Raw genomic sequence first — 25,031 nt, 5'->3', positions numbered from 1 at the left:
ATGGATCAGGACAAAAAGAGAGAGAATCTCTTTACACAGAGGGGACACATGTTTATGTATAAAATACATGAAAAATGGATGTTGCATGATAGGTCCCCTTTAATATCATTATGCAAGGATGCACAACAGGAATCTAATTTTGCAATTGTTATGTTTGTTCACCGCACATCTGGAAGAAATTGTTTCATAATTTGCACCCAAGTTCCCTCCAAACACTGCAGGCAATTGCCCAGAGGTAAATATACAAAAAAAGCTATTTTCATTTAGCCTTAGATGTAGGTTTTGCTGGGAAAAACAATATTTTAATCTTTCACAGATTAAAGGACTTTTCAAAGCAATTCTCTCAGTTCAGATAAACATGTCTCAACTTGAATAAACTCATACGAGAGAACCGTTTCACATTATCACGATACCTACTACTCAACATTACCCATGGGCCTCTGCAGCACTACACTGCATGTCAGTAGCCTTTAGCCTTCACTGTGAATGTTCAACAGAGACTGAAGCTAATCTGTGTTACTACAAAGTGCTAGCTGAAATTCGACGCAAACTGCTTTCAACGGTGGTTTACTCTGTCTGCAAGTTACACATTTACAATGCTATGAATCATACTTACAGACATGTTGAATGCAAGATGAGAACATAATTGTCATCACTTTTTGAACTTCTCACAACAGAGACTTTTTGGCAACAGCCCTCGTTTATTCATATAGACAGTAGAGGCAAACAATCTCAACAAGTTTAAAATAGTCATTTATTTAAACCTATAAAAATCCAAGTTTAGATTACTCCACACCAACAGAAATCCAAAGATATGCATGTATTTTCAACTACATTTCCCGAATGCCCATTCCATTGAGAAAGTCATTTATATTGATTGCTTTTCCAGGCATCATTTAATATGATACATATTCACTTGTAAATATCGACCTTTCCCTGCTGCGCCGACATTTGTGCCATAAATACGTGCATGCAAGCTTCATAAATATAGGAAATGTTGCGTTGCTGCATGAGACTGGATTCAAACAGTGGCAGGAGAATGTGCTTTTTGTTTAACACAAGGTAAATGTGGTTAGAGTAACGCAATGTTTGGCAGTTGTGCAACAGAGAAGGAATGATTCAATTCCAAGGCTGCCCTCAAGTAGCATTCAGCATTCAAAGACATACAGCAGGATGGCCACACTTTAATGTGTGTTGCTGAGGCATAACTGTAATTTGGTTGCAACTAATAAGCAATATAAAAATACAAGTTATCTTTCTAGTTTGCTTCAGTGAATGGTCCCTGCAGCAGAAAGCCCATCGCTGCTGATCACACACTGCCCCCTGCTGGAGAGACTTTACTAGAGAGATCTGAAGGAGTTTGTGGTTGTGTGAAAGACTTCCATCGCCAGTGTTGTGACACATTTGTCTTTATTTTTTAGCTTGATTAAATGGCAATGATACAAACCTCAAATCAAACATTATTAAACAGAATACCAAAAGAAAATGGCACAGCTAATAGGAAACAAAATGAAGACAACATACCCACTATACATTTTAAATATGTACAACTTTGATAAATAAACCAATACTGTCTAGAATTATGATTGTTTTGCATTTTTCATAATTTCCCTTGGATTAGTGCGTAGAAGAGCAGAGAGAAGAAGAGAACCAGAAGAGGCAGTGAATGAGGATGATGAGCAGCAGGCACAGATGACAGTAGACAAGAGTAGAAAAGACAACCGACTGTGATGCAAATTTGTACCTCCACGCAGTTGAGTTTGCCATTCGACAAAATGACTGCTTCAGCATGACCATACGCCATCCTGACCTCCATCTTTTGGTTCAGCGCAGTACATTCCTCACACCTAGCAGTTTTGTATTGTTTCACATCACAATTTGGATCCTGAGTCGGGACAGCCCATTCGTTTCCAGGCATAGCTTTTATTGAACCACATGTTTATTTGTGCCGCGTTAAAGCCTCTATAACAATATGTCATATATTATGTCTTATACATAAACAACCTGAAGCACAGTTTTGTACAAAGATCAATGAGGTCTGGCTGAGAGATGAAAATGCATGTGATTTGTTTTACCCTTGAATAGGTAACTCTACGAAGAAAATCAATATTAAAACGCAGGAAATAAAGATTTCATTCTGTCTAATGGGGGAAGAAACTGTCGCTAACCAGCAGCTTTTCTTGTGACGTTTCATCTAGATCAACAGGCCCCATGCAGCAGTAACTTTACTAACAATGAAATGAAGTTGTGTGTATTAAGACAAAATAATATAAAAATGTATGGGAAGTGAAATTGAAAAATAGGGCCACCATTTCTAATTTCCAGACAACCTCAAAAAGAAGCCCAGGGTGATAAAGAGTCGTCCCTTTAAAAGACACTGATCCTCAGGATGCTTCTCCAGGACTTTCAGGAAATGAAGAACATGAGCCAGACACAACTCTGCGAGCCCGTCCAGACACCCTCACCTGCAGCGTACCACAATGCAGCTTCACATTTACAAAAACAGTTCAGTCCGGGACACAGATGAGGCTTTCATTCCTCAAATGGCTGTCGTGAACAGGCTCCATGTCGCGTGGAACGTTTCAGAACATAACAATCTCCTGAGTGGCAACTTTTTTACGTTTTCTTTTTTTGTAAGTATAAAATCACTAACAGTTGGCAAATCATACCCTCCCGCCCTTCCTCCCACACCCGCCCCCCTGCAGTTTCGGTTGCCTTTTTCTTAACAAAAGTAAAACAAAAAGAGGAATCGACATTTAAAGCTGTAAAAATACACGTATTACTGTAACATTAAAGGGGACCTATCATGCAAAATGCACCTTTGTACGTCTTTTATACATGAATATGTGTCCCCGGTGTGTCAGGGAACTCACCAAGTGTCAGAAAACACAACCCTCTCTCTTTTCCTCCATACCCAAATCTCTAAAAACGGGGCTGCAACGGATCTGATACAGACTGATACAGATTTGAAAATAGTCTGACGTCAGAAACGGGGTGCTCCGCCTATATGGGCAACTCTCCACCTATCAGGGGAATGAGAGGTTGCCGTGGCATGGTAACCGCATGGTAACATGACGCTCGTGCCTAGCCCCCCTCCTTTGCAGGGGGGCGTGGTCAGCTGCAGCTCATTTGCCACAGAATCAGCCCTTGCAAAAACAGGGCTGGAAAAGAGCAAATAGAGCGAAATGAGGCATGGCTAAAATGCATGATCTGTTTGGTATTTTGAAAAAAAAACTTTTATATAGGTATGGCCCTACAATATATTATTCAAATATAGCATGATAGGTCCACTTTAAAGCACGTCAGAAAAGGTATTCACTTCTCTTTCAGGAAGCGAGGAATATTTTGGTTGGAGTGCCACACGGTCAGACCTGCTGAGTTTAAAAGATGTGTGCTACGGGGGGCTGCATGAGTGTATGCATGTTGTGTACAGTATGTGTGCAACAATGTACATGGGATTTATGTTGTTTGTTATTTAAGCATCTTCGAAGGGGGTTTGCTGTCTTAAACAGCAAGATTTCCTTTCAGCTTCATACACAGAGAGCACAAACAAAGCTGAGAGAGGAGGTTAGAGGAGGTTAACAGACACTTTGGCCCCGACTCTTATCTAGAAACCCCAGCATGCTTCCTGTTTTTCTGGCCTGTAGAGTCCCAAGTCCTAGAGAAATCCCCTGCAGAGTTCTAAGGCAGACCTAAACCGCGGCCTCTGCAACCCCCCCAGACAGGGCGGGCAGATACCCGGACCCCTTGCTCTGTCAAGTGCAACATCTGGAGCGCAGGGCAGCTCTAGTGCCTCTTCATGGACGACACCTTCTTCTTCCTGGCTGCCAGCATCTCGTAAAAGGGATCCCTGCTGATGGCAGCTCTGTAGAAACACGCAGAGGGGGGGGGGGGGGGGTCAGTGTTCCTGCGCTTTCAAAGTACTGGAATGTCAGACATTTGCATGCAGGTAGGGCTCAATTTACAATGATACTAAGAATGTATGTGTGGTGAAATTAGATTATACATCTAACATCTGCAATACACAAGTTTATCATATTTCAACATTATCAGGAATTTTATTTCCCTTCAGACATTATGGTTCCTGTAGCAAAGACCTTAGAGCCTGATTACTCCAAGTTCAAAGAAACACAGAAATAGGATCGAGTGAACCGCACGTGTAGGTGACACACATGCACTTCATAATGCCAGGCCTTTCAGAAGAGAAGGAAACATGTTTTACTTGATGCTGTTCATCCATTCGTCTTTTTCCTCAGTCGTGGGGGCGGAGATACGGTAGAAGGTATGGTTGCCCTCGACTACGCGTCCGTCAGCCTCAGTCTTGCAGGCTTTTATCACCTGGTCCTTGTTGTCAGGGATGAAAAGCTCAAAGCAGTTCTACAGAAGAGGAGAAGATGGAGGTTAGATAATATAGAAAACATAATGCATAGATATAAATAACTGTATTTATCAACAAATTCTATAAACTAAAACCTAATTTACCTAGTTATATTTAGGTACATTATCCATATTAAGAAATCCCTCTATGGTATTTTGTATATATAATGTTGTGAGGGCCTTACTCCCAGTACAATTGTTTGTCAATAAGGAAATAAACTACCCGTCAAGATGTAATTGTCAATTAAATGTATTATGTTTGATTTTTTTTTTATGCAAATATCACATATATTTTATATATAATATTTTAACTTCCTAAAAGGGCAGCACCGAAGAAAATCCTTCTTTATTGTCCATTTAGGAAATGGGTGGAAGTAAGATTTCCAAGTACCAGTTCTTACTGTGTGAAATTAAATACATGACCAGTAGAGGGAGCTGTACTTACAGGCTTCTTGTCCTCCACCTCCTTGATGCTCAGGTTCTCCAGGGGGATTATTCCTCTGGGCTCTTTGTCCTGGACAAACAGAAACTCTGAGTGAGAGAGCTGCACACGGGAACAACAAGAACAGAGGGAGCACAGTCTTCACGGTGACTGAGAAACTGATTGTACTCACTGTGGTGTACTCAAAGTAGTACAGGCAGTTATCTGTGAGGATGAACCACCTTCTCTTCCAGGTTTTAACACGTCCCCCTGTGGAGCAAACAGCCAGCGTCAGAGAGGCTCAACAAGAGAGAGAGAGAGAAACGAGCACCGAAGCACCGGGTCGAGCAGCAGACAGGCAGACAGATGTATGGCAGACAGACAGATGACGGCTACAGAGGACTCCTTTTACCCACTATAGCGATTCACCCTCTTCCACCATCACCAGTTACTTTGTTATTTTTTCTTGACTTTATCCTTTCCCCTAATGCTCTACGATGAAGCTACGTCTCCACAAATGTATTGGTGTGTCTGGGAACTGTGCTAACTCGGCCCTGTTTCTCTTTCATTAATAGCTGGCTGAGGAATGAGTGTGGAAAGCTAGGATCAATAGACAGGATACAGATCCATTTGCACTGCACTCACTGACCTTAATGAACTACTGTCCAAATGAAGTAACTAGGAGCCAGGTATACATGTGGAGAGCAAGAACTCAAATGACTGCCAGAGGGCTGAATGAGGAAAGTAAGGAGTGACTTAAGATTAACTTCTCTTTCACACCCAGTGGGGGGCTCTCTGGTTAACTCTGCACCCCCTGATCTGTAGCTGACCTCTGACCCCTTTTGTCACCCATACTTCCTGCGAGGGGAAACCTGATCAGAGGAGCAGATGGCACTCTCTCTGGGAGGATGGGATGCCAACAAACAGAGGCTCATTGAGCTCTGCGCCTGCAGCTATGCTCAGCTTCTCTACAGGCATCTCAGACTAGAATTTCCTGTTTTGGCTTTGTTAAATAACTTCTCAGTCTTATAGTAGCAGTGTCCGGTGAGTAGGGGGGGGGGCTTTGTTAAATAACTTCTAAGTCTTATAGTAGCAGTGTCCGGTGAGTAGGGGGGGGGGGCACTCGATATCTTTCTGAACTCGATATAAAGACCTAAGCCTTGTCTATCCCACCACCAATGTTAGTAAAAAGCTGCATTGTGAAACCCATCTACCCGGATAAAGGAGGCTTAGAGGATGTTTGTATACATGTAGAACACACACATTTGATCATATAGCAGCAGTGGCACTGTATATGATACCCCATCAAATCACAGACGTCATGACAGGGCAAACACTTCAGTCTATGCTTGTTATAATTTACAGACACCATCGACACACGCTTCACTCGACAGGCAGAGATGGAGAGCCCTGTCGCCACATCTCCACTTGTCAGCGCGATGCCAAGGAAAAAGCAGACAAACAGAAAAAACAGACGCGATGGCAGAATCACACAGCCGACGGCCTGAGCTGATTGGTTCAGTCGGAGGCTGAGATCGGTTTCATGGTCATGTCAGCTCCTGTAGCTCCCATAAGAGACAACTCCCCTGCAAGAATGTCTGTGACGAGGCGGGACGTCCCAGCAGATTGTTGCAGGGGCATGTTGCCGGAGTGGAGCGGGGGGGGGCACCCATGCAAGACCGGACTGTGAGAGGCTGGGCGAGTAGAGGGTAGGTGGGAACAGGGTCTCTTTTAAAACATATCTAGATTTTCTGATTCAGTTGAAAAAGATTATTCTCAAAAGGACAAATTAGAAACTGGTTTGCTTCTCATGTCATTTCACTTCTTGTTTTTGTAAAACAAGGATGCAAATGTAGTTATGAGAGGAAACATTCATTACTTACAAGAATGCACAACCAAACCTCTTAACTATGTAGATGTTATGTGTATGGGCAAGCAATCCTGAATAAATCCCTTTCAGCCCGCTCCTCTGCCCACGCTTCTCTCCCACAGTTTGGTCCAGTCCAGCGCCACACCGGTCCCCACGGTTACCCTTCAGATCCATTGAATCATAAGATAAGGAGAGCAGAGCCACACGGTCGAAACTGTGCATTATTCCCTTTCCATGCCACCAGAGAGCAAACAACAATAAGCCAATGAGTAACTGGGTTCATGGTGAATTTGGAGAGTCAAGCGAAACTCCTTTGTTGTGCTCACTGTACGGCAAAAAGGCATAATGCAGCTTTCAAAATAAACACAGATCAAAGAGTGACCACCACAGCATACAGAGAAAAGAGAGGCAAACTGGTCACAAAGCCTCTGCTCCCCGAGCCGAGCCCATGGTGTGGCGAATGAACCCGGTGAGTGCCCAGCAACCACCCACAGAGATTAAAGAGTGTGGACGGACCACCTATGACAGACTACACAGACATACATCTGAAGATCAAATGAGTCAATGGAGACACAAAAATAAATTTAAAAAATCTGCGGCCCGGCCTGAACATTTACAAAACATGAGAAAATAGAACAAAAGCATGGCGGACCACCAAAAAGCACCCGAGAGCTGAGAGATGGACTAGCGTTTGGGAAGAGCAGGTGTACATACCTCCTGAGGAAAGACAACAGCCAAACACATGGACACAAACAAACGGAGAGGAAAACAAAACAAAATAAATCAAATTAAATGATAAGGAATTATTGCACCACAGTCCTGTTGATCTGGTTCCAGGGAGGCTTTGATGCACTGCTTTACAGCTTCCTTTTTGAGGGTCAACAGATTTTACATATCTGTTGTTGTATCAGCCCACAAGGGGGAGTTGTACTCAATGCCACAGCTACTGTAAAGCACTACATTAAATATCGCCTCCACTTGGCTCCATGTTTGTTATATCCAGTCATTTACCCCTGATTGTTTTATTAAAAACTGACAATTCGGAGAGAGAGTAATTCTTCACTTTCTAGTTTAGGTCCATTGTAAAGATTCAATTGCATGTTGAACATTCATGCGCTCTTTAATTAAATGAATTGTGAATCTGTACAACAGAGAGAGATCTCAGAGGAAACAGAGGATGAAGAGTTCAGGGGTCCAGGGTTGTGCTTTTCTTTTTGTAGAAGTATTGTGACCAGTGAAAGTAACATCAGACATCCTGTGAAACATTTGTAACAATGCAGGTGTATGTATTAGCTCAATGGTGTCCAAAACTATGTTTAAGTCAAAACAAATTCAAATGGTCAGGACAAAAATACCCATCAAACCGCACAAACACTTTTAAACTCTAATAAGGATAAGAAAAAATAATTAGAATCATTCAAATTCATTTAATTATTAAAAATAATAACAATTCAAAATAATGCTTGAGGAGGGTTTCCACTATGGTACAAATCTGAATTAAAATGTCTGCAGTAAAAAGCTAAAACACATCACAAAAAATGTCCTAACATAACAGTTGTCATTGTGCTTGTGTGTGTACGTCAGTGTATGAAAATGCCCTGTGGTAAATAATGCAAAGGCCTCCACATGTGGTTGTCTGATCTCAAAGCCATATTCATAACGCATGAAAGCGGGCAGAGATGTTTTCAGATGTCTCAGGTCGAGTGTCTACCAGCTCATACACACACAAGGTAAACATTGATTATCACTTTGTGCAATATGAGCCTTTATGAAAACACAACGTAATCATTCTGCGCAGACACATACATGAGAACACCATTATCTTGGCAATACATTGTGTAGCCAAATAAATGTGCACGTGTATTTCCAGTTTCACTCACCCAGTTTTAGCAGCCAGCCCTCTCTGTCTGGGTTGAAGAAAGTGTGTGTGAGGTCGTTTCCGTCGTCCTCTGGGATTTTGAAAGGCTCATTCTTGATGCTATCATACAGATTCTACAACACAGGGAGTGGAGTATAAACACAGAGCTTGTGGAAGAATCATTCACAATATCTGTGTGTTACAGCCATACTGACCCTGAGCAGGTCTTCGGGTAAGTCTCCTCCTTCGTTGATTCCTCTGTTCATGGAGATGAATCGTTCCACAGCCGGCTTGTCCTTCACGTTCGGGTTGTGGAGGCTGGTGTTTAGCATGATGATGGCAAATGACAAGATGTAACAGGTGTCTGTAACACACACACACACACACACACACACACACACACACACACACACACACACACACACACACACACACACACACACACACACACACACACACACACACACACACACACACACACACACCACACACACACACACACACACACACACACACACACACACACACACACACACACACACACACACACACACACACACACACACACACACCACACACACACACAACACACACACACACACACACACACACACACACACACACACACACCACACACACACCACACACACACACCCACACACACACACACACACACACACACACACACACACCCACACACACACACACACACACACACACACCACACACACCACACACACACACACACACACACACACACACACACACACACACACACACACACACACACACACACACACCACACACACACACACACACACACACACACACACACACACACACACACAATTATAAGAGAGAGATGAGCAAACGGTTGCTATTTACCATAAAACTGCAGCCAATGTCTAATTTAATGTCTAATGTTTAAATATAAATATAAATTAGCCGAGCTGAAAGGACTGCACTTAGGGGACCACAGTGGAACATAGAGGAGCGGATAGGCGAAGCTTCGTTAGCGGGGAGTGAGAGGCTGTTAAGTATGCATGTGTGTTTCTGGACGTGCACTCTAATGTGTGTGTTTACTAAAAGTCAACGAGGCCAGCACAAGGCTGATGCAGCAGTAGCACTTAATCGGCCTGTTAGGTTGTTGAGGAGCATGTATTATTCACATCCATCTGCATCCATGTTAGAGGCAGGCTCCTGTCTGATATGGACATTATTTCCCAAAAGCCAGATGCTGCTGTAGAGCACAGCTCACCTCAGCAGACGTTGTGTCTGCTGAGGTGAGCACTTTAGATATCAGTTCCGTCGACATGCCATTAGATCTCAATGCTTTATGGAAAAATGAAGTGCTTCAGGGAGGAAACAAGTGTATCTGCTTTAAGAAAAATAAGTGTTTTAATAGGTTATTATTAATATTGCTGATGGCTATATCTTAGAATAAATAACCTAAATCTGAATACATTATGTTGTTTGTTTCACTGCCCACACATCCATAGCTCTTTGGATTTTCATGACAGCACTGAAAGCTTGTCTTCATGGCGTGACGCTGTACCTGTGGACTGGAAAACGCCAGGGTTGCATTTGCAGTAGCGCTGAGCGAAAGACTCCATCATGCGATCGATCTTCTGAGCTTCTCCCGGTAGCCGAAAACTCCACAGGAACTGTCTGTCAGGGGACACAGTCAGCATTCAGCAACACTCACTTCCACTGTGAAAAGGCTGAAATAGCTCTCATGAAGGAACAACACTGAAAATCACAGATGTGAGGGATGTACGTTTCTTGGGAGATGATGTCTTACCTGAGGGCCTGAACCAGGTTCAGGTCTGTGAACTCATGAAGCTCCACAAAGGCATGAAGGACTTCCAGATTGAAGTCATCTCTACAGGGACAAAAACAAAAGCAGAGCAAATTGTATCACTGGTTAACATTTAACATGGCTTTTTCGGCATAACCAAGAAACACAAATACAGAAGATTAAATATCAAATGCAAAGATTTTTTTATAATTGCCAGTAAAATCGAAATCATATAGCTACAACACTATCTAAGATATTGCAGTATTAAAATCGGAGATAATATGCGTCTGGCAATGCGCAATATTTATTTTGTTCAACCCCCAACACCAAGTCCGACGATTTATTTCTCAGCCGCTCGTCTCCGCAAGATGGCGTCGCGTGACGTCAGAGTGGCCAAACATATTTCCACCTGGCTTATCGCTCACAGCTGCTTCCGCCGATAGTACAACTTAGTTTCGTTATCATGTCTGATTCTGAGTAGACTATAGACTAAAAGCTTTAGGAATCCAAACTATAACATATAATAAGTACCCTGTATCAAGATTGATGCAAAACAAGTGAAATTTGACCTTTTTAGAGAGGTTTAGAAAAATAAAGTCCAGGCGACCTCTGGGTAATTTGGGAACCATCAGTTCCATTTGAACTTTTTCACTGTAAAAATCATTTTATTACTTTGAATTATCACTATAGGTATTCATTCCATCCAAATACAACTGTTGTGAAAAAAAAATAAAACATACTCTGTTATCCTCTTAGCCCCACGGACCCGAAATCGCGTCATTTGCAGGAAACGACGTCTAAGGAACCTTAATATTTAATAAACTATGAATATTTATATATCCATATATCGGGAAAAAACTCATTTAACTGATCTTTTTCATTTATTTAAAAAAAACAAAACACAATGCCTCTGAATTAGCCCCGAGCGAAAAATGCTAACCTATTACTGCACCGAAAATCACTCCTAGCTCCCTTATTACTTATCCTAGCTCCACATCCAACACATTGTTTATGATCGTAAAGACACATAATCTAACGGTGCCCACCTCAACACTGAAAGATACAAACTCGCGAGGTTATCAACAAAAACGTACATCAAAACAAATGGCGCTAGGTACTAACATGAGCTAGGCTTACCTTCCTCTTTGTCTGGTCTAAAATGGCATTAAAACGATAAAAACGATGAAGTAGTTAATCCATAGGTTAATATCCAATGGGGCTGTGTCCCCTTTGAAATGTTCTGATAATCTATAAGCAATAAAACTGCAATTCCGTTATCTGCTGTCCGCTCTGTGCTCCGTGCGCTCTGAAATCAAATCAAAATGTGTTTACCGCAATTCTTTGGCGTTTCTGCATTGCCCGGCTCTTTCGTTCTTTCGGTTGTTTTTTGTGCTCAAATATGGAGGGAACGGCTCCGGGTTTCAGCCTCCGATGTACTTTAAATGCTTCTCCACCAACAGACTTGACGATGGCAGGATCAACATCGTATGCATCAGACGCGAAGTGGTCAGAGCACAACTTGCTCCATTTTGTCGGCTGCCAGCCAACACGATTCACTAAAATAATCCAGTTTCGGCAGATGATTTTGTCTTGGGGAAATTAATGAAAAATTCTCCCAGATCCCGCACCGTTCGTACATCCGAAAGCACAACAATAACCCATGTTTTGCGTGATTTCGCGGATATAATTCAGAGTTTTCTGCACCAGTCATGAGCGAAAAACACCGCTGACATGTGAACAGCGCACGAGACTGCCGAGTCGGGATATTTAGCCCAGAGACTGTTTGGCCACAATGACGTCACGCGCGCGGAGGCTGCTGGGAATGACATGTCAGAAATGTACGGCTTTGGGTCGAGTTTTGTATCAATAAAAAGCTTTTTTTCGGGTGTATTCTCTCGATTTAAATTAAATAAAAAATACAGGCAGTCTTAAAAACAAAATTTCTATAAAAATGTAGCATATTTGGAAGCTTTGCATTTGACCTTTAATGTATGGTCTCAGAACAGTCTCATAATACACACATACACACAGAAGGATTCACACTTGTATTTCATGATCCGCATAAGGATCCACACTTGTGTTTTTCAATGCACACACAAATGTATTCCGTTTCATATAAATGTAAATAAAAGTCCAAATACAGAAAAAAGTTTTACATGTGTATTTTTGATCCTCACATATTTGTTTTCCGTTTAAATCCCCTGCACCTGCAAACACAAACCGCTTTCTGTGCACAGATCGCTTTGCATTCGTGTGTGGGTTTTTTGAGACTCCCCTGACGGTCAGCCGATTCGTACTTGTAATTATTTCTATCTATAGCCAATCAGATGTCTCCTCAATTCTAAGCCAATCACATGAGCGCGCCCCCACGAGGGTAGATTTCTTGCGTTCATGACGTAGCGCTTCATGTACGCATTTTGCGCAGTCCGGAGCTGACAGGTCCATGGAGCCTGCCTGCAGGCGCTAATCTCAGGACACCCTCCACTCTCAATACAGCGCCACTTTCCGAACAGGAAATGCACGCAAATACAAGCCTAAAGTTATATTATTAAGGTACAGCGCCACTTTCCAAACCATTGATGAATGCTTGTGTACACAAAAACGGCAGGCAAAACCGTTTTAAATGTGTTTTTCCTGTATGGCGAATACAGCTGCTTTATTTATGTCTGTATGAAGTTGTTGTGAGTGTGGAGGGAGCAGCTACAGGTTAGCTAAGCCTAATCGATCAGTACACTACGAAGCCAGTGTTAGACAGTGACCTCGGGGGGGAGCCCCGCCGGTCATTATCGGCCGATATTCACTCTTAATAGTTTGATCGGTGCTCTCTATAAAGGCCGATCAGGAGAGCTGGATCTGATCGATATGGACATAAACGCGAGTGAAGTATAACCGGACGCGAGAGAGAGATCAGATCAGCTGCTGAGTCTGATGGAGACACGCTGCTCTGCATGATCACCTGATGCTCCGCCCTCTGTTTAGCGAGCTGACCGGACTGCGCAAAATGCGTATATGAAGTAATCTTACCCTCGTGGGGGTGCGCTCATGTGATTGGCTTAGAATGAAGGAGACATCTGATTGGCTATAGATAGAAAAAATTACAAGTACGAATCGGCTGACCGTCAGGGGAGTCTCATAAAACCCACACACGAATGCAAAGCGATCCGTGCACAGAAAGCTGTTTGTGTTTGCAGGTTCAGGGGATTTAAACAGGAAACTAATATGATATTTTTTTTTTAAATCCTCTGGAGCAGAGATGCATCAGTGTTTCTTAGGGTCAAAAACACTAAACTCACAACTTAAAATGAAAGTGTTTAGTTTATTTAATAAAAGAGCACATGTTCAATGTGAAAAGTGACAGTAGTTATAGATTATTTGCAATTTGGTGCTATATATATATATATTTTTTTTTTATAAACACCTTGAACTTCAGGGGGGGCGCGGGGCTCCGTTGGCGGGGTGCAGCGCCCCTCCAAGACAATGGTAGGGGAAACACTAGACTCTCATACTAAAGGCTTGAGGTCTGTTGTATTCTGCATTATTCCATCAAATATAATAGGAAAGGGAAAACACCCGCCACCTCCCTCTCATTTATCATCTAATCTCGATCATGACTTCATGCCTGACCTTCAGGCCCTTCAGAGTAAATGATCTTCCCTGTGGGATCATGGGAAGGCTCTGAGGAGCTCTCGCTGACAGAGTCTTATCCAGCCACTACTGTTCCCAGTGGACGAGTGATCAATCGTGTCTCAAGGCTCTCACGCCGTTTCAGCCTCTCTTTGTAGAATCAGAAACACTTGGAGAGGTGATAACAATCATACTTAGAGCGTCCATCTACAGCCTGAGCTCCATTTCCTGGTCTGACCTCAGAGACCACACCCTGACTGTAACTCTGCCAGCCCTGTAGTCCCTGAGCAGCGTGTGCTGGCCATAACTGTTATGTTTTCACTCCAACAGGGACGGTCTGGAGTGTCTTTCAACACGTGCGTTGTCAAGTTTCTTTATCGTGTTATATGAATGAGTAAGATAATCAAAGACAGATGGAGTAACAAACATCTCGAGGATAAATGTGGTTCCAGTAAACTGGAAAGGAAGGGTGTGTTCCTGACCAAGAGGAAACACAGCAAGACGGAAAATATGCACTCGCCATTCAAGGCTTTTATCAACCACATGGATGGGTGCTGGTGAGTCATGATAGAGTGTGAGTGGAAGATGGTTAGATAGTGGAAAATAAAGATCAGTCTTCATCCTCACCTCTCTCCGAGATAATCTCCGATGGCTGTTTTGTTGAGGCCCTCGCCTTTGTAGAGGAATTGAGCAATGTCGTCGCTGGTGTTCTTCAGCAAGTCGTTCTCAATCAGGAACTGGATCCCCTGAGAAAGAGAGAGGGCCCCCAGGTTACTTCCTGTTCATCAGAGCATGTGGAACCAAATCACATTTCGGAAGAATCCCGACAGTTTCTTCAACCTACCTTTTTGGGGTCCATGTTGAATTTCTTACGGCCCATGGCCACCTGTTTATTCCTCTGCATATTTTTCCTGGAACACAAGAGTGTAGGTTGTTTGTAGGTTAGTTTGTAGGTTGTTTTTAAGTTCGACTTTATGTTGTATACAAACAAACTCTGGTATATAGGAAGGGCTTCAAACTAAACTACTTTAATTATCAATAATTCTGAAATATCACCTTGTTGGAAACTACACCAAACCAACCAAAACCCAAATATATTCAATACAATACCACAGAAGGTCTAAGACAATGTTCTTGTTTGAGAAGTTAAATCTAGTGATTTCTGGTCATTTAAAAAAAAAAAAGAACCATTACCCTGAGCGGAATACATTTAGATCTTTTGGTATGCGAATCCAACAAATGGATTTCACAAGGCTCGGCCAGTAACACTAAATGTATTTGCTTCACTTCCTAAAAGTGTCTTTCAAATAAACATTTTTCATTTGTTTGGCGGAGACTGGCCTGTCCTCCCACTCCATTGTGATGACAAAGCCTTGATAAAGGCGTTTAACATCATGCATATGGGAACGTCTCATTTCCCATGCCTGGAGTAATTCAGGGGTCAAAGTACACTCAAAGAGTCCGCTGTTACCATGGTTACATCTCCATCTCCAGCCGGTGAGAGGTCGCCACTTCTTCTTCCCACTGATTCACTCACAGCAGCATTCCTTGGGCTATATACTGCCAAAGTCTGACATTCAACTGAACAGAGGCAACCCAGACTACAATGCACTTCCTTCAAAAATGGATTGAAGGAAACTTTGATCGTAAGAAAGTGCAGTAAACCTTAATGGGTTTTATATCCAAGAAAGATAATTCGGTAGTTGATGGGATCCCTATCCACTTGAGTAGTCCAAACATCAAGCCTCCCTCCCCTGGGACGGTCCATTGTCTGCCTCTGCCCGTACACCCACTGCATTATTCACTGAGGCCTCTCATAATGGGGGTGCGCCTGATGAAACATTAAAACTGCCTTAAAAGCAGCATTGCCAATTTTTGGAGCCATTTTGGTGTGACCAGATCACCAGACCTGCCCATCAAACATTCATAGCTTCATTTGCTAAGTTAATAGAAGGCAAACAACAAGCCAATATAGGCGACACAGAGGGAGATTGTGTGCGAAGGGGGGAGGGGGGGAGAAGGGGCGGACCCTTTTATTCTTACCTCTCCTCAGTGGAACCCAGGTTCTCGATCTCACTTGTCACTTCTGCTATCTCATCCTTCAGCCGCTGCAGAGAAGAGAAAACAACTTTAGACTTAAAATGTCATTCATCATGTGCCAGCTAATTTCCCTGACCCAGGAGAAGTGTGTGACAAACACAAACAACATGCAAAGTATTTGTCTGTCTCTATTAAACAGTGCCGAGGGAGAGGCCATCATCTCTGAATCACCTGTTTGTCTATAAGCCAGGTGGCCTTTGAACACATCCGGCCTTTTATCTCATAAACACTCACATCGGAAACCATCAGCTCAACAAAGAGAGCATCTTAGGCTCCTGATGAGCTGAAGCATCACACACTGGTGCCCTGCCAGCTCTCCTTAGTTCTCTTAAACAAAAAGCTGATATCAACTGTCTACAGTTAATCTCATTTAGACACACGTGTTTGCGTGTGTGCGCTCTCTCCAAGCAATCCTCTCATCGGGGATTCGATTAGGCAGAAAACATTCAGGGATAACCGCAATACAAATGGAGTGAGATGGCGTAAAAATGGATTGTATTTTGTGTAGCGTTTTAGAGATTAATGGTCTCAGGTTTAGTCGATCAGGCCAGGACGGCTGGTGCCAGGCTGCCGCAGGGTGATGTCAGCTTGATGAAAGTGTGGAATAATAGACTGTAGCATGAGAGGAGTCCTGTATACAGATAGAGCTTACCCTTTATCAAGAGAGGCTGCGACTAAAAGGTTACAATCATGGAGCCTCCCCATTCAAATCCAGCTGCGGCATTAGTTTATAATTCCTCATCCATAATACCAACTCACCATAGGCCAAACCACAAAGGGAACATCTGTGTTTTGAAGGCCTGCGCAATTCTAACACATTCCTCAGATGCTTGCCTCCACAAACAAAGGCTGTGCTCATACGGGAAAGTGGGTGTTTGTGTTCGGGGGGGCCTTGACATGTGGGAGTCCAGGAGGAGGAGAAGAGGGGTCAGTGTGCAGACTACAAGGAATGAGAGGAGAGGAAAGGAGAGCAGTGGTGGCCAGAGAGGGTGGGAGGGGCAGGGATGGGGGCTCATAAAAGAGAGGGTGTCGGATCATGCCTGTAGTGTTTGTCGGTCAGGGCCAGGGGAAGGTGAGGGGGCCACCGGGACGTCTGGAGGCCAACTCTACTCAGCAGGACGTTACGGTCACCCCTGAGTATCCATTGCTTACAGAGCTGGTTACTGAGTGACAGGTCTGATCTGAGCAGCTCGCTTCAACAAGCAGCTCTTCTCCGAGGCAGGATCAAAATATTATCTCAGGCCGAGGCCAGGAATCAAACAAACCACTTTAGGGAAATTCGGCCAAGCTGCTTTGAATCCTGGCTCTCTTTGGAAATAGGAAAGTACACGAAGGATATTTGACTGGCTGCATGAGCATGTTCCTATTGAGAGCCTGATCCCTTTTTCATCTGTGTGTTTATCTTGTTTTTTATTCAAAAACACATTTCAATGAAAACATCACAAAGAGATAGCTTGTATCCATAAAAAGAGGTATTTGTTTACACGGTGCATCCATAAAAACACAAACGGCTAAACAGTAAGAAATGGTTAGCTAAGGAAGTGAGCCCTTGGCAGGAAATACCTCACATTCCACTCGGGTTGAAATGTTTTAAATGGATTCCTTGCAAAAGGAACATTTGTACAACTGGCTGGAAGATAAATGTTTAACCAAAAACAGAGGAGTCCCAGTTGTATCTGAAGGCAGTGGAAGGATGCCAAATGTCTGGACATTGTTAGCTTGAAAATGAAATCCCCTTTCCCCTTGAGCCCCTAAATCTCAAGACTGGTCCTTTTGATGGGCGGTTGACTGAATTATTCTATTAAGATTATACCAACTGTGATATTAAGTGATATTTAGTCCAATCAGATTAAGTATTTTCAGCCAACTTGAATAGTATTTGTTGTCGTGACACTTTTTTGTACTGAGACAAGTAAATGTATATCTGAACAATACACCTAACGAGAGTAAAAAGGCTTAAGGTTAACATTTTCTGCAGTCAAACCAGAGCTCATGAGTTGTAAGCCCATTTACTGTTTCAGAGCAATTTGTGCACATAATCATAACAAAACCCCCAGTATGTTATTCCAGTATTACCTGAATGTCCTCCAGCAGCTCCTGCTTGCGCCGGCGGATATTCTCCAGCTCCTGCTGCTCCTCGGGGGTGAGGTCGTCCGGCACTGGGGAGGGAGGAGAGAGGATGAAGGGTTAGGACAGTCGCCCAAATATAATGCACCTTCTCTATGCGTATGTGTCTCATGAGGCGTGTCCCTGAGCCTATCTCAGTGCACAGAAATGCTTTATAATTCTCCTTGATATCAGAGGGTGACATGGCAACGTTTGTGGAGTCTGGCTGTTTCAATGATAGCCATATAAGCTGTTCCTCAGCAGTAGCAGATACTGTATCTGTACCTAAGAGGAGAGGAACACTCAGCGTATGAAACATCTACACAGTAAATCAAGTGTTCAGCAGCAAGGTGCACTCTGAAGAGGATCAGACCTTTTAGGTGTGAACTGTCAGACTGAAGGAAACAGCTCAGGTCAGCCAGGCAGCACTGAGCCCCAGAGAAGCACATATGTGACAGGTCTCAGAGCTGCTGTCACTCACACTGTAGGCTGCTATAATAAGCTCTGCTGAGTACTGAGGGGCGAGCACTGTGTCCTGATGGATGGACAACCTGCCCTACTAGCATAAAGCGACACCAGCAGCGTAACTGTAACAGCAATCTAAGCACAACCTCTGCTTTTTTTTTTTATTGTAGCCCTGCGTTTGAAGACATTTCGCCGTACTATTTCAGAATATCAAACTTAAGTCTCTTAAAAAAAGGCGAGAGGACAATGTTAAATTGCAACTCTATGTATTGCTACGAGTATTTGAAATACCTTCAAGCTTGTTTTCACCTGCTGAAGAAATGCATTAATAATCAACTTGTAATAACAATGTTTTTTTTAAAGTTCAACTAAGTTCCTTCCTGCAAAATAATAAAGTCTGCCCCCTCTAAGGTTAGAGAACCAAACCATGTGTTTTTGTAGATACTGCAACATTATTTCACAAAACAAAAGATCCTTAGCGACAAACTCTTTTCAGTGTCTTTTTGACACTGTCATGACTGTCTCTCATTCCCCCAGTTCCTAAGCATGAGCCCCCTCATGTGCCCTCTCATTACCTCACTAGCAGGGTTCAAAGGGTTAAAGGGGTCGAGGCGAAGGTTGACTGTGGATCTCTGCAAACGGTTAACAAGGTAATTGTTATAGAGTAATGAAAGCTGAGTCCAGAGGAATCTTCAACACAGGGTTTCAGATTACTCATCATTTCATAACCTTCTATACCAACGATGACCTGAGAGAAACCTCCCTCTTTCTACAACGTTATCCTTTCCTCTACCGTAGAGTACATCATCCAAATAAAACCACAACGCATCGTTAACATTGACGCAGTGTACCTGCAGTGAGAGGTCAGTGAAATGAAGGGTAAACTCTCAACAAAATCTGGCGCAGCAATCAATAAAACAAGGACGAGGCAAACCATCCGGAAAGTATAAGCTCAGTGTGCTTTGACACAACTTTACAGCAAAACATATCTTTTTTAATTTTCCCTTAAAGAACAATTAATCCAAGCTTAGAATCCTCAATAAAAGTTATCCTAGAGAAAAAAAGATGTGCATAATGGGAAGCAATTATTTGAATAACAGAAGGTATGCTCACCTTAACATATTGAGGCTAATACCCATGACATAAATGGAATGTCTACTTATATTTAACACGGGGATACAGACAAGAGAAGTCCAAAGCAAGAGCCTTAGAGTGGGGCTGATAAGGATCCCCAAAACAAAGCCATGCTGTCTTCCCGTCTTTTTTCAGAGAGCTGGGGGAGCATGGCCGTCCACACGCATATCATACTGTACCTCACAGCCTACACTCTCCCTGGCAAACCAGCCCTAATGTTCATGGTATCCATGGAAACAAAACTGTTCTCACTTACAAATTAAGCTGACATCGGACAAGCACTTGGATGACCTTTGTTTTAGGTTAGACAGTTCCCTCAATTGCAGCTAACGTTGGAGAAGACTTGAATGTTTTCGATACAGACGCACACACACACAGATGCAAAGCCAAGTGCTGACAGGTTTAAGTATGTGTTCTACCAGTATTTATTGACCCTGTCTAAGTTTGACTGGGTCAGTAAATGTCACGCTGAGTAAATGCAGAGCGGGCTGCGAGTTTATCAGAGCGATGGGGAGGACAAGCTTAAAGCAGGCCGTTTTTTCCTTCTTCTGGAAGTACAGTATGATGTCAGGTGGGACGACTGGTGGGACGACTGGTGGATGCAAGGCAAGTTTATTTATATAGCACTTTTCAACACAAGGCAATTCAAAGTGCTTAAATGCAGAAGAAATTGGGAACCAACCAAACCACACCATTCCTGGTTTAAAGTAGGGCCACAAAGTGAAGGAGACAGGACAGAAGAACGTCAGAAAAGGACTATCAATTAAAAGAAACTGAGCAAAGGAACGTTATCATTTGAGGAAACCATCTCTGTCTCAAGAGCACAAACAAGGACCTTCTTCAAATCGGTATCTTAGCCCATGAGCCGGGCAGACTGAGGATGAAGCCTTGGTCCAACCTACCACCCCACATGTCATCTGTTGTCAGCCACACAACCAGACTTACTCAAGCAGCCAATGAGGTACACGTGTCACTGCCTTTCTAACTTCAGCAGAAAGGATCAAGACCACATCAGGGAAAGGAAAGGCCCCACCAACGCATGTTCCTGAGGTGGGCACCAAGTGGGTGTCATTTTCCTGAAACCAGCTGATGAGGGGGGGAGCCCGTCCACGTATGTCAATGCTGCTTGTTTTTCTTCTGTCTGGGAACGCTGCTGGCTGTCATTCTGCCATCCTCTGTACTGGTAATTAGGGCTGTGCGATTATGGCCCAAATCACGATTAATTTGGTCAATAATTGATATCACGATTATAAAAAACGATATCCATTTACTTTAAAAACATCCATTTATTTAAAAAAAAAAATGTGTACAATATGTTTTTAACAGTTGATTACCCTGAACTTTAAGTATAATTCAACTGAAAAATCAATACAAAATATCGTTTTATTTCGATTACATTGTTTTCGTAATTGTTGCAAGCCAAAATCGTAATTGAGATTAAAATACGATTAATTGCACAGCCCTACTGGTAATGTCAATGAAAGACGCCTTCAACAGGACAGACAGGAATTGAAGAGGTATAGAAAGAGTGATGGCTTTAAATCGGTTTCTGTACCACAAATCCAGTGAAAGCTGATCCTCTTTTATCGAGATTAGGATCCATGTATTGACAACTCGGTGAGAGGACGATAAGAGGAAATGTGGCATTTTTACCTTCATGTTTACAAAATGTATCCCTACTCATCCGCTCTGTCTATACGTCAATTTAGGAGCCCCTCTAATCCGAACTGGGGAAAACCTGTATGTGGTGACTTCAACGGTCTGAAAGAGAAACACGGGCCGCCCACATCTTCACTCGGGCTGCTCAGAAAGGTCATTCTAGGAAATCACATGCACACAGAGGCGTGCGTACAAGAAGTTAAGTCGTGCACATAGAACAGGGTACAGTCACATTCACTGATATACATGCATAACACCCACACACACATACACCAACGCCCTGATCAAAACAGTGCTTCTCACCCTGTGCCTGGCAGTGCACAAAACAACTTGCTTTTTGTTCCAACATTCAACAATAACACCATCTGACTGGTACTGTCCGCGCTGATATTCAGAATGAATCCATTACATCAGTGAAAACGTGTTTGGAAAGCACCCATCGTCTGTGTTGGCAAACAAGGTACGGCAATCATAAAAGAAAATGATACTGAAATAACAGCTAAACATTAGGCTTTAAAGAAATGTTATACATTAACTGTCGATTAAAGAACTTCATAACACCAAGGCGGTGTGAAATTATTTGTGTGTCCTTTTGCCAAATCTGGGACAGTATATTGTGAGTGCAGTGTCCCTCATTACTACAGAGTGCTGAATAAAATTAATGTATTACTCATTACACTCATTATGTTCCCTTAAATTCCCTTAAAGTGCACCTATCATGCTATTTTTAGGCAATAGCATAGGTCTCAGATATATGAAAATATATAAAAGAACATGTCTCTGAAGTGTTTTGCTCAAAATACCAAACAGATCACCCATTCTAGCCATGCCTCATATCCCTATTTCACTTCCTGTTTGAAAAGTGCTGATTTTGGGTATAAAGCTTTAAAAAAAAGAAAAAAGAAGAATTGATAAAAAAGAAAAAAGGAGGGGGCTGAGCTCATGCGGGACCCGGCAGCTACTGTCTGAACTAAATACTGCCGTGATGAAACGCCATATCATGGATTATCAAGGATTCTTTCTGAAACAGTCTGGAGCTCAAAGGCTTTCTCTCTTGCCGGTTATACCACAAGGTGAGTTCCTTTTTATTTCCTGCTTCTTCACACACATGCTCTGTGCAGTACAGGTTAGCTCTGAGTGTTAGCGATGCTAATGTAAACATGCAACGACCATATTATGTCCAAAGCAGTCGGGCATTGTTTCTGATAGCAACGTTTCTGATAGGGCCGTGGGTATAAAGCCAGCCTACATTTCCGATATTACGTCATATCGGACGCAAATCTGGATCAGCTCCGTTGTAGCCCCGTTTGTAGAGATTTGGGTACGGAGGAAAAGAGAGAGGGTTTTATTTTCTGACGCTGCGTGAGTTCCCTGACACACCGGGGACACATTCATGTATAAAAGACATCAAAAAGTGCATTTTGCATGATAGGTCCCCTTGAAGTTGGCCATCCCTTACTAAAACATTTTGTTTTACACAAACTGTTCGCGCGAAACATCATGTTTTACCGTTGCTAAATCCCTAAGGCGCTTTATTTAAAAAAACATTCAACCGTTTGACCGGGTATGTCCTTATTTTTGGCTTCTAAGCATCTGCAGAGTTCCTAGATTGGCAAAGTCGTTTTTAGTGAGGGCTGGGTCAGCGGAGAGCACCAGGGAGCTGACATCAAGGGAGTTACCAATTATAGCTCCCTCTCCCACAGCGGCGGAGCCCACTAATACACATCCTGATTTCCATCAAGGCAGAAGAGGCAGACGTCTCATTTCCACCCAGATCACTGAAGAACTCTCCTTGGAAAATAAGGAAATTAAATTCTTAAGTGCTTGTAGAATATCTCAGCCCCTCCGCCCACCCTCCCTGCAGATGTGACCCAATTTAGGGAGATCCTCTCAGCTCAAAACGACACAAATCATCGCCTAGTTGCCCCTAGTGACACAGTAACTGGACGGGGTCACAAGATGCACACTTAGGTGGACTTAATAATATATACATGTGCTCCACAGTTTAGTGTGACACCGGATCTATTCTGTCTATATCTACTGAACCAGATGGAGACATCAGTGAATGTGTCTATGGTGCCTGTGATCTATGTATGAAGGAATATGCAAAGATATACACATCTATTTCTGCAGCCACGTGTCTGTCCATAATGACATCACTTCATGTTGATGAAGTGGACGCACTAATCAAGGCAGATGAATGACTTTGTAGTTTCTCTCTCCATCCGTTCTGTGTCTCCTCAAAATCTTTTAATTAGGCTCGATTAGCCTTAGTCTTCTTCCTCTCATCTACTCCATCTTTATCCCCGACTTTCTTTGAGTTTTCTAGCCAATCTAATCAGTTTAATACATCCCCCTCCCCCTGTTCCTTTAAAACTGCCAAATACGCCCTTCACCCCACCGAGGTCCCTGTAGGCTCCAATCAATCGACCCTTAGCCAAAACCAATGAGAGCACAAGCTGTAACAAGAAACAGTCCACTTCACGATGAGTTTTAATGCGTTCAGTACAAATAACACGCACACAAACAATCAATAATGTGAGCTGGGATAGGCACAAACACACGGGTAAACCGGGGTCTAAAAAACCTTTCTGATCTTTTCTGCTGTATGAACAACAAAGGGCGATTCAGAACGTCTCATCCGCTGATCCGAGACTGAATCTCATTACTACAGTAAACCCCAAGGGGACTATCCCTCATATATATATATATTTGAAACCACATACACACAGACGCAGACACACAAATACACCTTCATCTTCTGAACCAGACAGCTTGCAACAAAGCCTTGCATGGGCTGTGAAGGAATGCCAGTCCTGAATATGGGCACCGGCCCGATAGAACATGTTCACCTCTGACCTTCAGATCACTTTCTACCAAACTGGACCACCAGGTATGGATCAGAAAGCCACAAAGCATCCAACCTGACCTGGTGTGAGGGTAGGAGGATGTGAGGAGAGACTGAGAGAGGGGAGATACCAGGAGAACAAGTCCAGTGTTTGGCCGGGGAGGCGTGGGACGGCAAGTGGCAGGAGAACACAGAGATAGTGGGACGATCACAGATTTCCCTTTGTGTCTGAAAGTGGCCTCTGATGGAATTCCTCAACAAGGCCCAGGCAGGGGACTGTCGGTGGCTGAAGCATCCTTGGCTTTAAACGTTGCCCTGATATTTATTTATTGGTCATCCCAGCTTTCTTTTGTGGCACTGAGAAAATTAGTTACAGTAAGTGAATTCACCGTCTGACATGTGGTCATAAATACCTTGCCTCTTATGTTACCTTTATTGTTGGAAAATCAAACCATCAACAGCAATACAAACAGCGATCCTCAACCTGACCACACTGCTCAGTCATTGGCTGTATCAGCTCTCATTCATCTTAAGTGTCATTGAGTGGAGTTCAATCCACTAGGCTTAACCACAACACAACAAACCAGGGTGGAGAATGACAGGACAGCAGACAAACCCCTAGCACTTTAAATGATTCATCCTAGCTGCTTTTTATGTGGACAGCACACTATAACCCCAACTTCACAGATGTAATCAAAGCATGGCTGTGGTTGGACAGAATCAATGAAAACTGACCAAAGTCTAAAATGACATCAAAGGACCAGAAATAAC

The 25,031-nt window shown here is 43.0% G+C and overlaps 1 protein-coding gene across 5 annotated transcripts in view; it reads right to left on the bottom strand.

Annotated features, from left to right (window-relative positions):
* Positions 1-678: 678 nt before the first annotated feature.
* The window catches only part of cyth1a (cytohesin 1a), a 48,823-nt gene continuing 24,470 nt past the window's right edge, over positions 679-25,031 (bottom strand). For 4 of the 5 annotated variants that reach the window (XM_034219556.1, XM_034219553.1, XM_034219555.1 and 1 more), the window contains exons 2-13: positions 18,125-18,207; positions 15,992-16,056; positions 14,793-14,859; positions 14,576-14,694; positions 10,328-10,408; positions 10,082-10,194; positions 8,742-8,890; positions 8,548-8,660; positions 4,992-5,070; positions 4,823-4,891; positions 4,223-4,377; positions 679-3,865 (exon numbers count right to left, since the gene is read on the bottom strand). In XM_034219556.1, the coding sequence (XP_034075447.1) occupies positions 3,787-3,865; positions 4,223-4,377; positions 4,823-4,891; positions 4,992-5,070; positions 8,548-8,660; positions 8,742-8,890; positions 10,082-10,194; positions 10,328-10,408; positions 14,576-14,694; positions 14,793-14,859; positions 15,992-16,056; positions 18,125-18,207 (1,172 nt within the window). In that variant the 3' untranslated portion in view covers positions 679-3,786. Of the gene's footprint in view, positions 3,866-4,222; positions 4,378-4,822; positions 4,892-4,991; positions 5,071-8,547; positions 8,661-8,741; positions 8,891-10,081; positions 10,195-10,327; positions 10,409-14,575; positions 14,695-14,792; positions 14,860-15,991; positions 16,057-18,124; positions 18,208-25,031 lie in introns of those variants that run through there. The other variant, XM_034219554.1, reaches the window with a different exon arrangement.

Source organism: Gymnodraco acuticeps, unplaced genomic scaffold (assembly GCF_902827175.1).
Source record: "Gymnodraco acuticeps unplaced genomic scaffold, fGymAcu1.1, whole genome shotgun sequence".
NCBI lineage: Eukaryota > Metazoa > Chordata > Actinopteri > Perciformes > Bathydraconidae > Gymnodraco > Gymnodraco acuticeps.
Note: the sequence above shows the minus strand (reverse complement) of the source record. Positions and strands in the feature narration are given on the sequence as shown.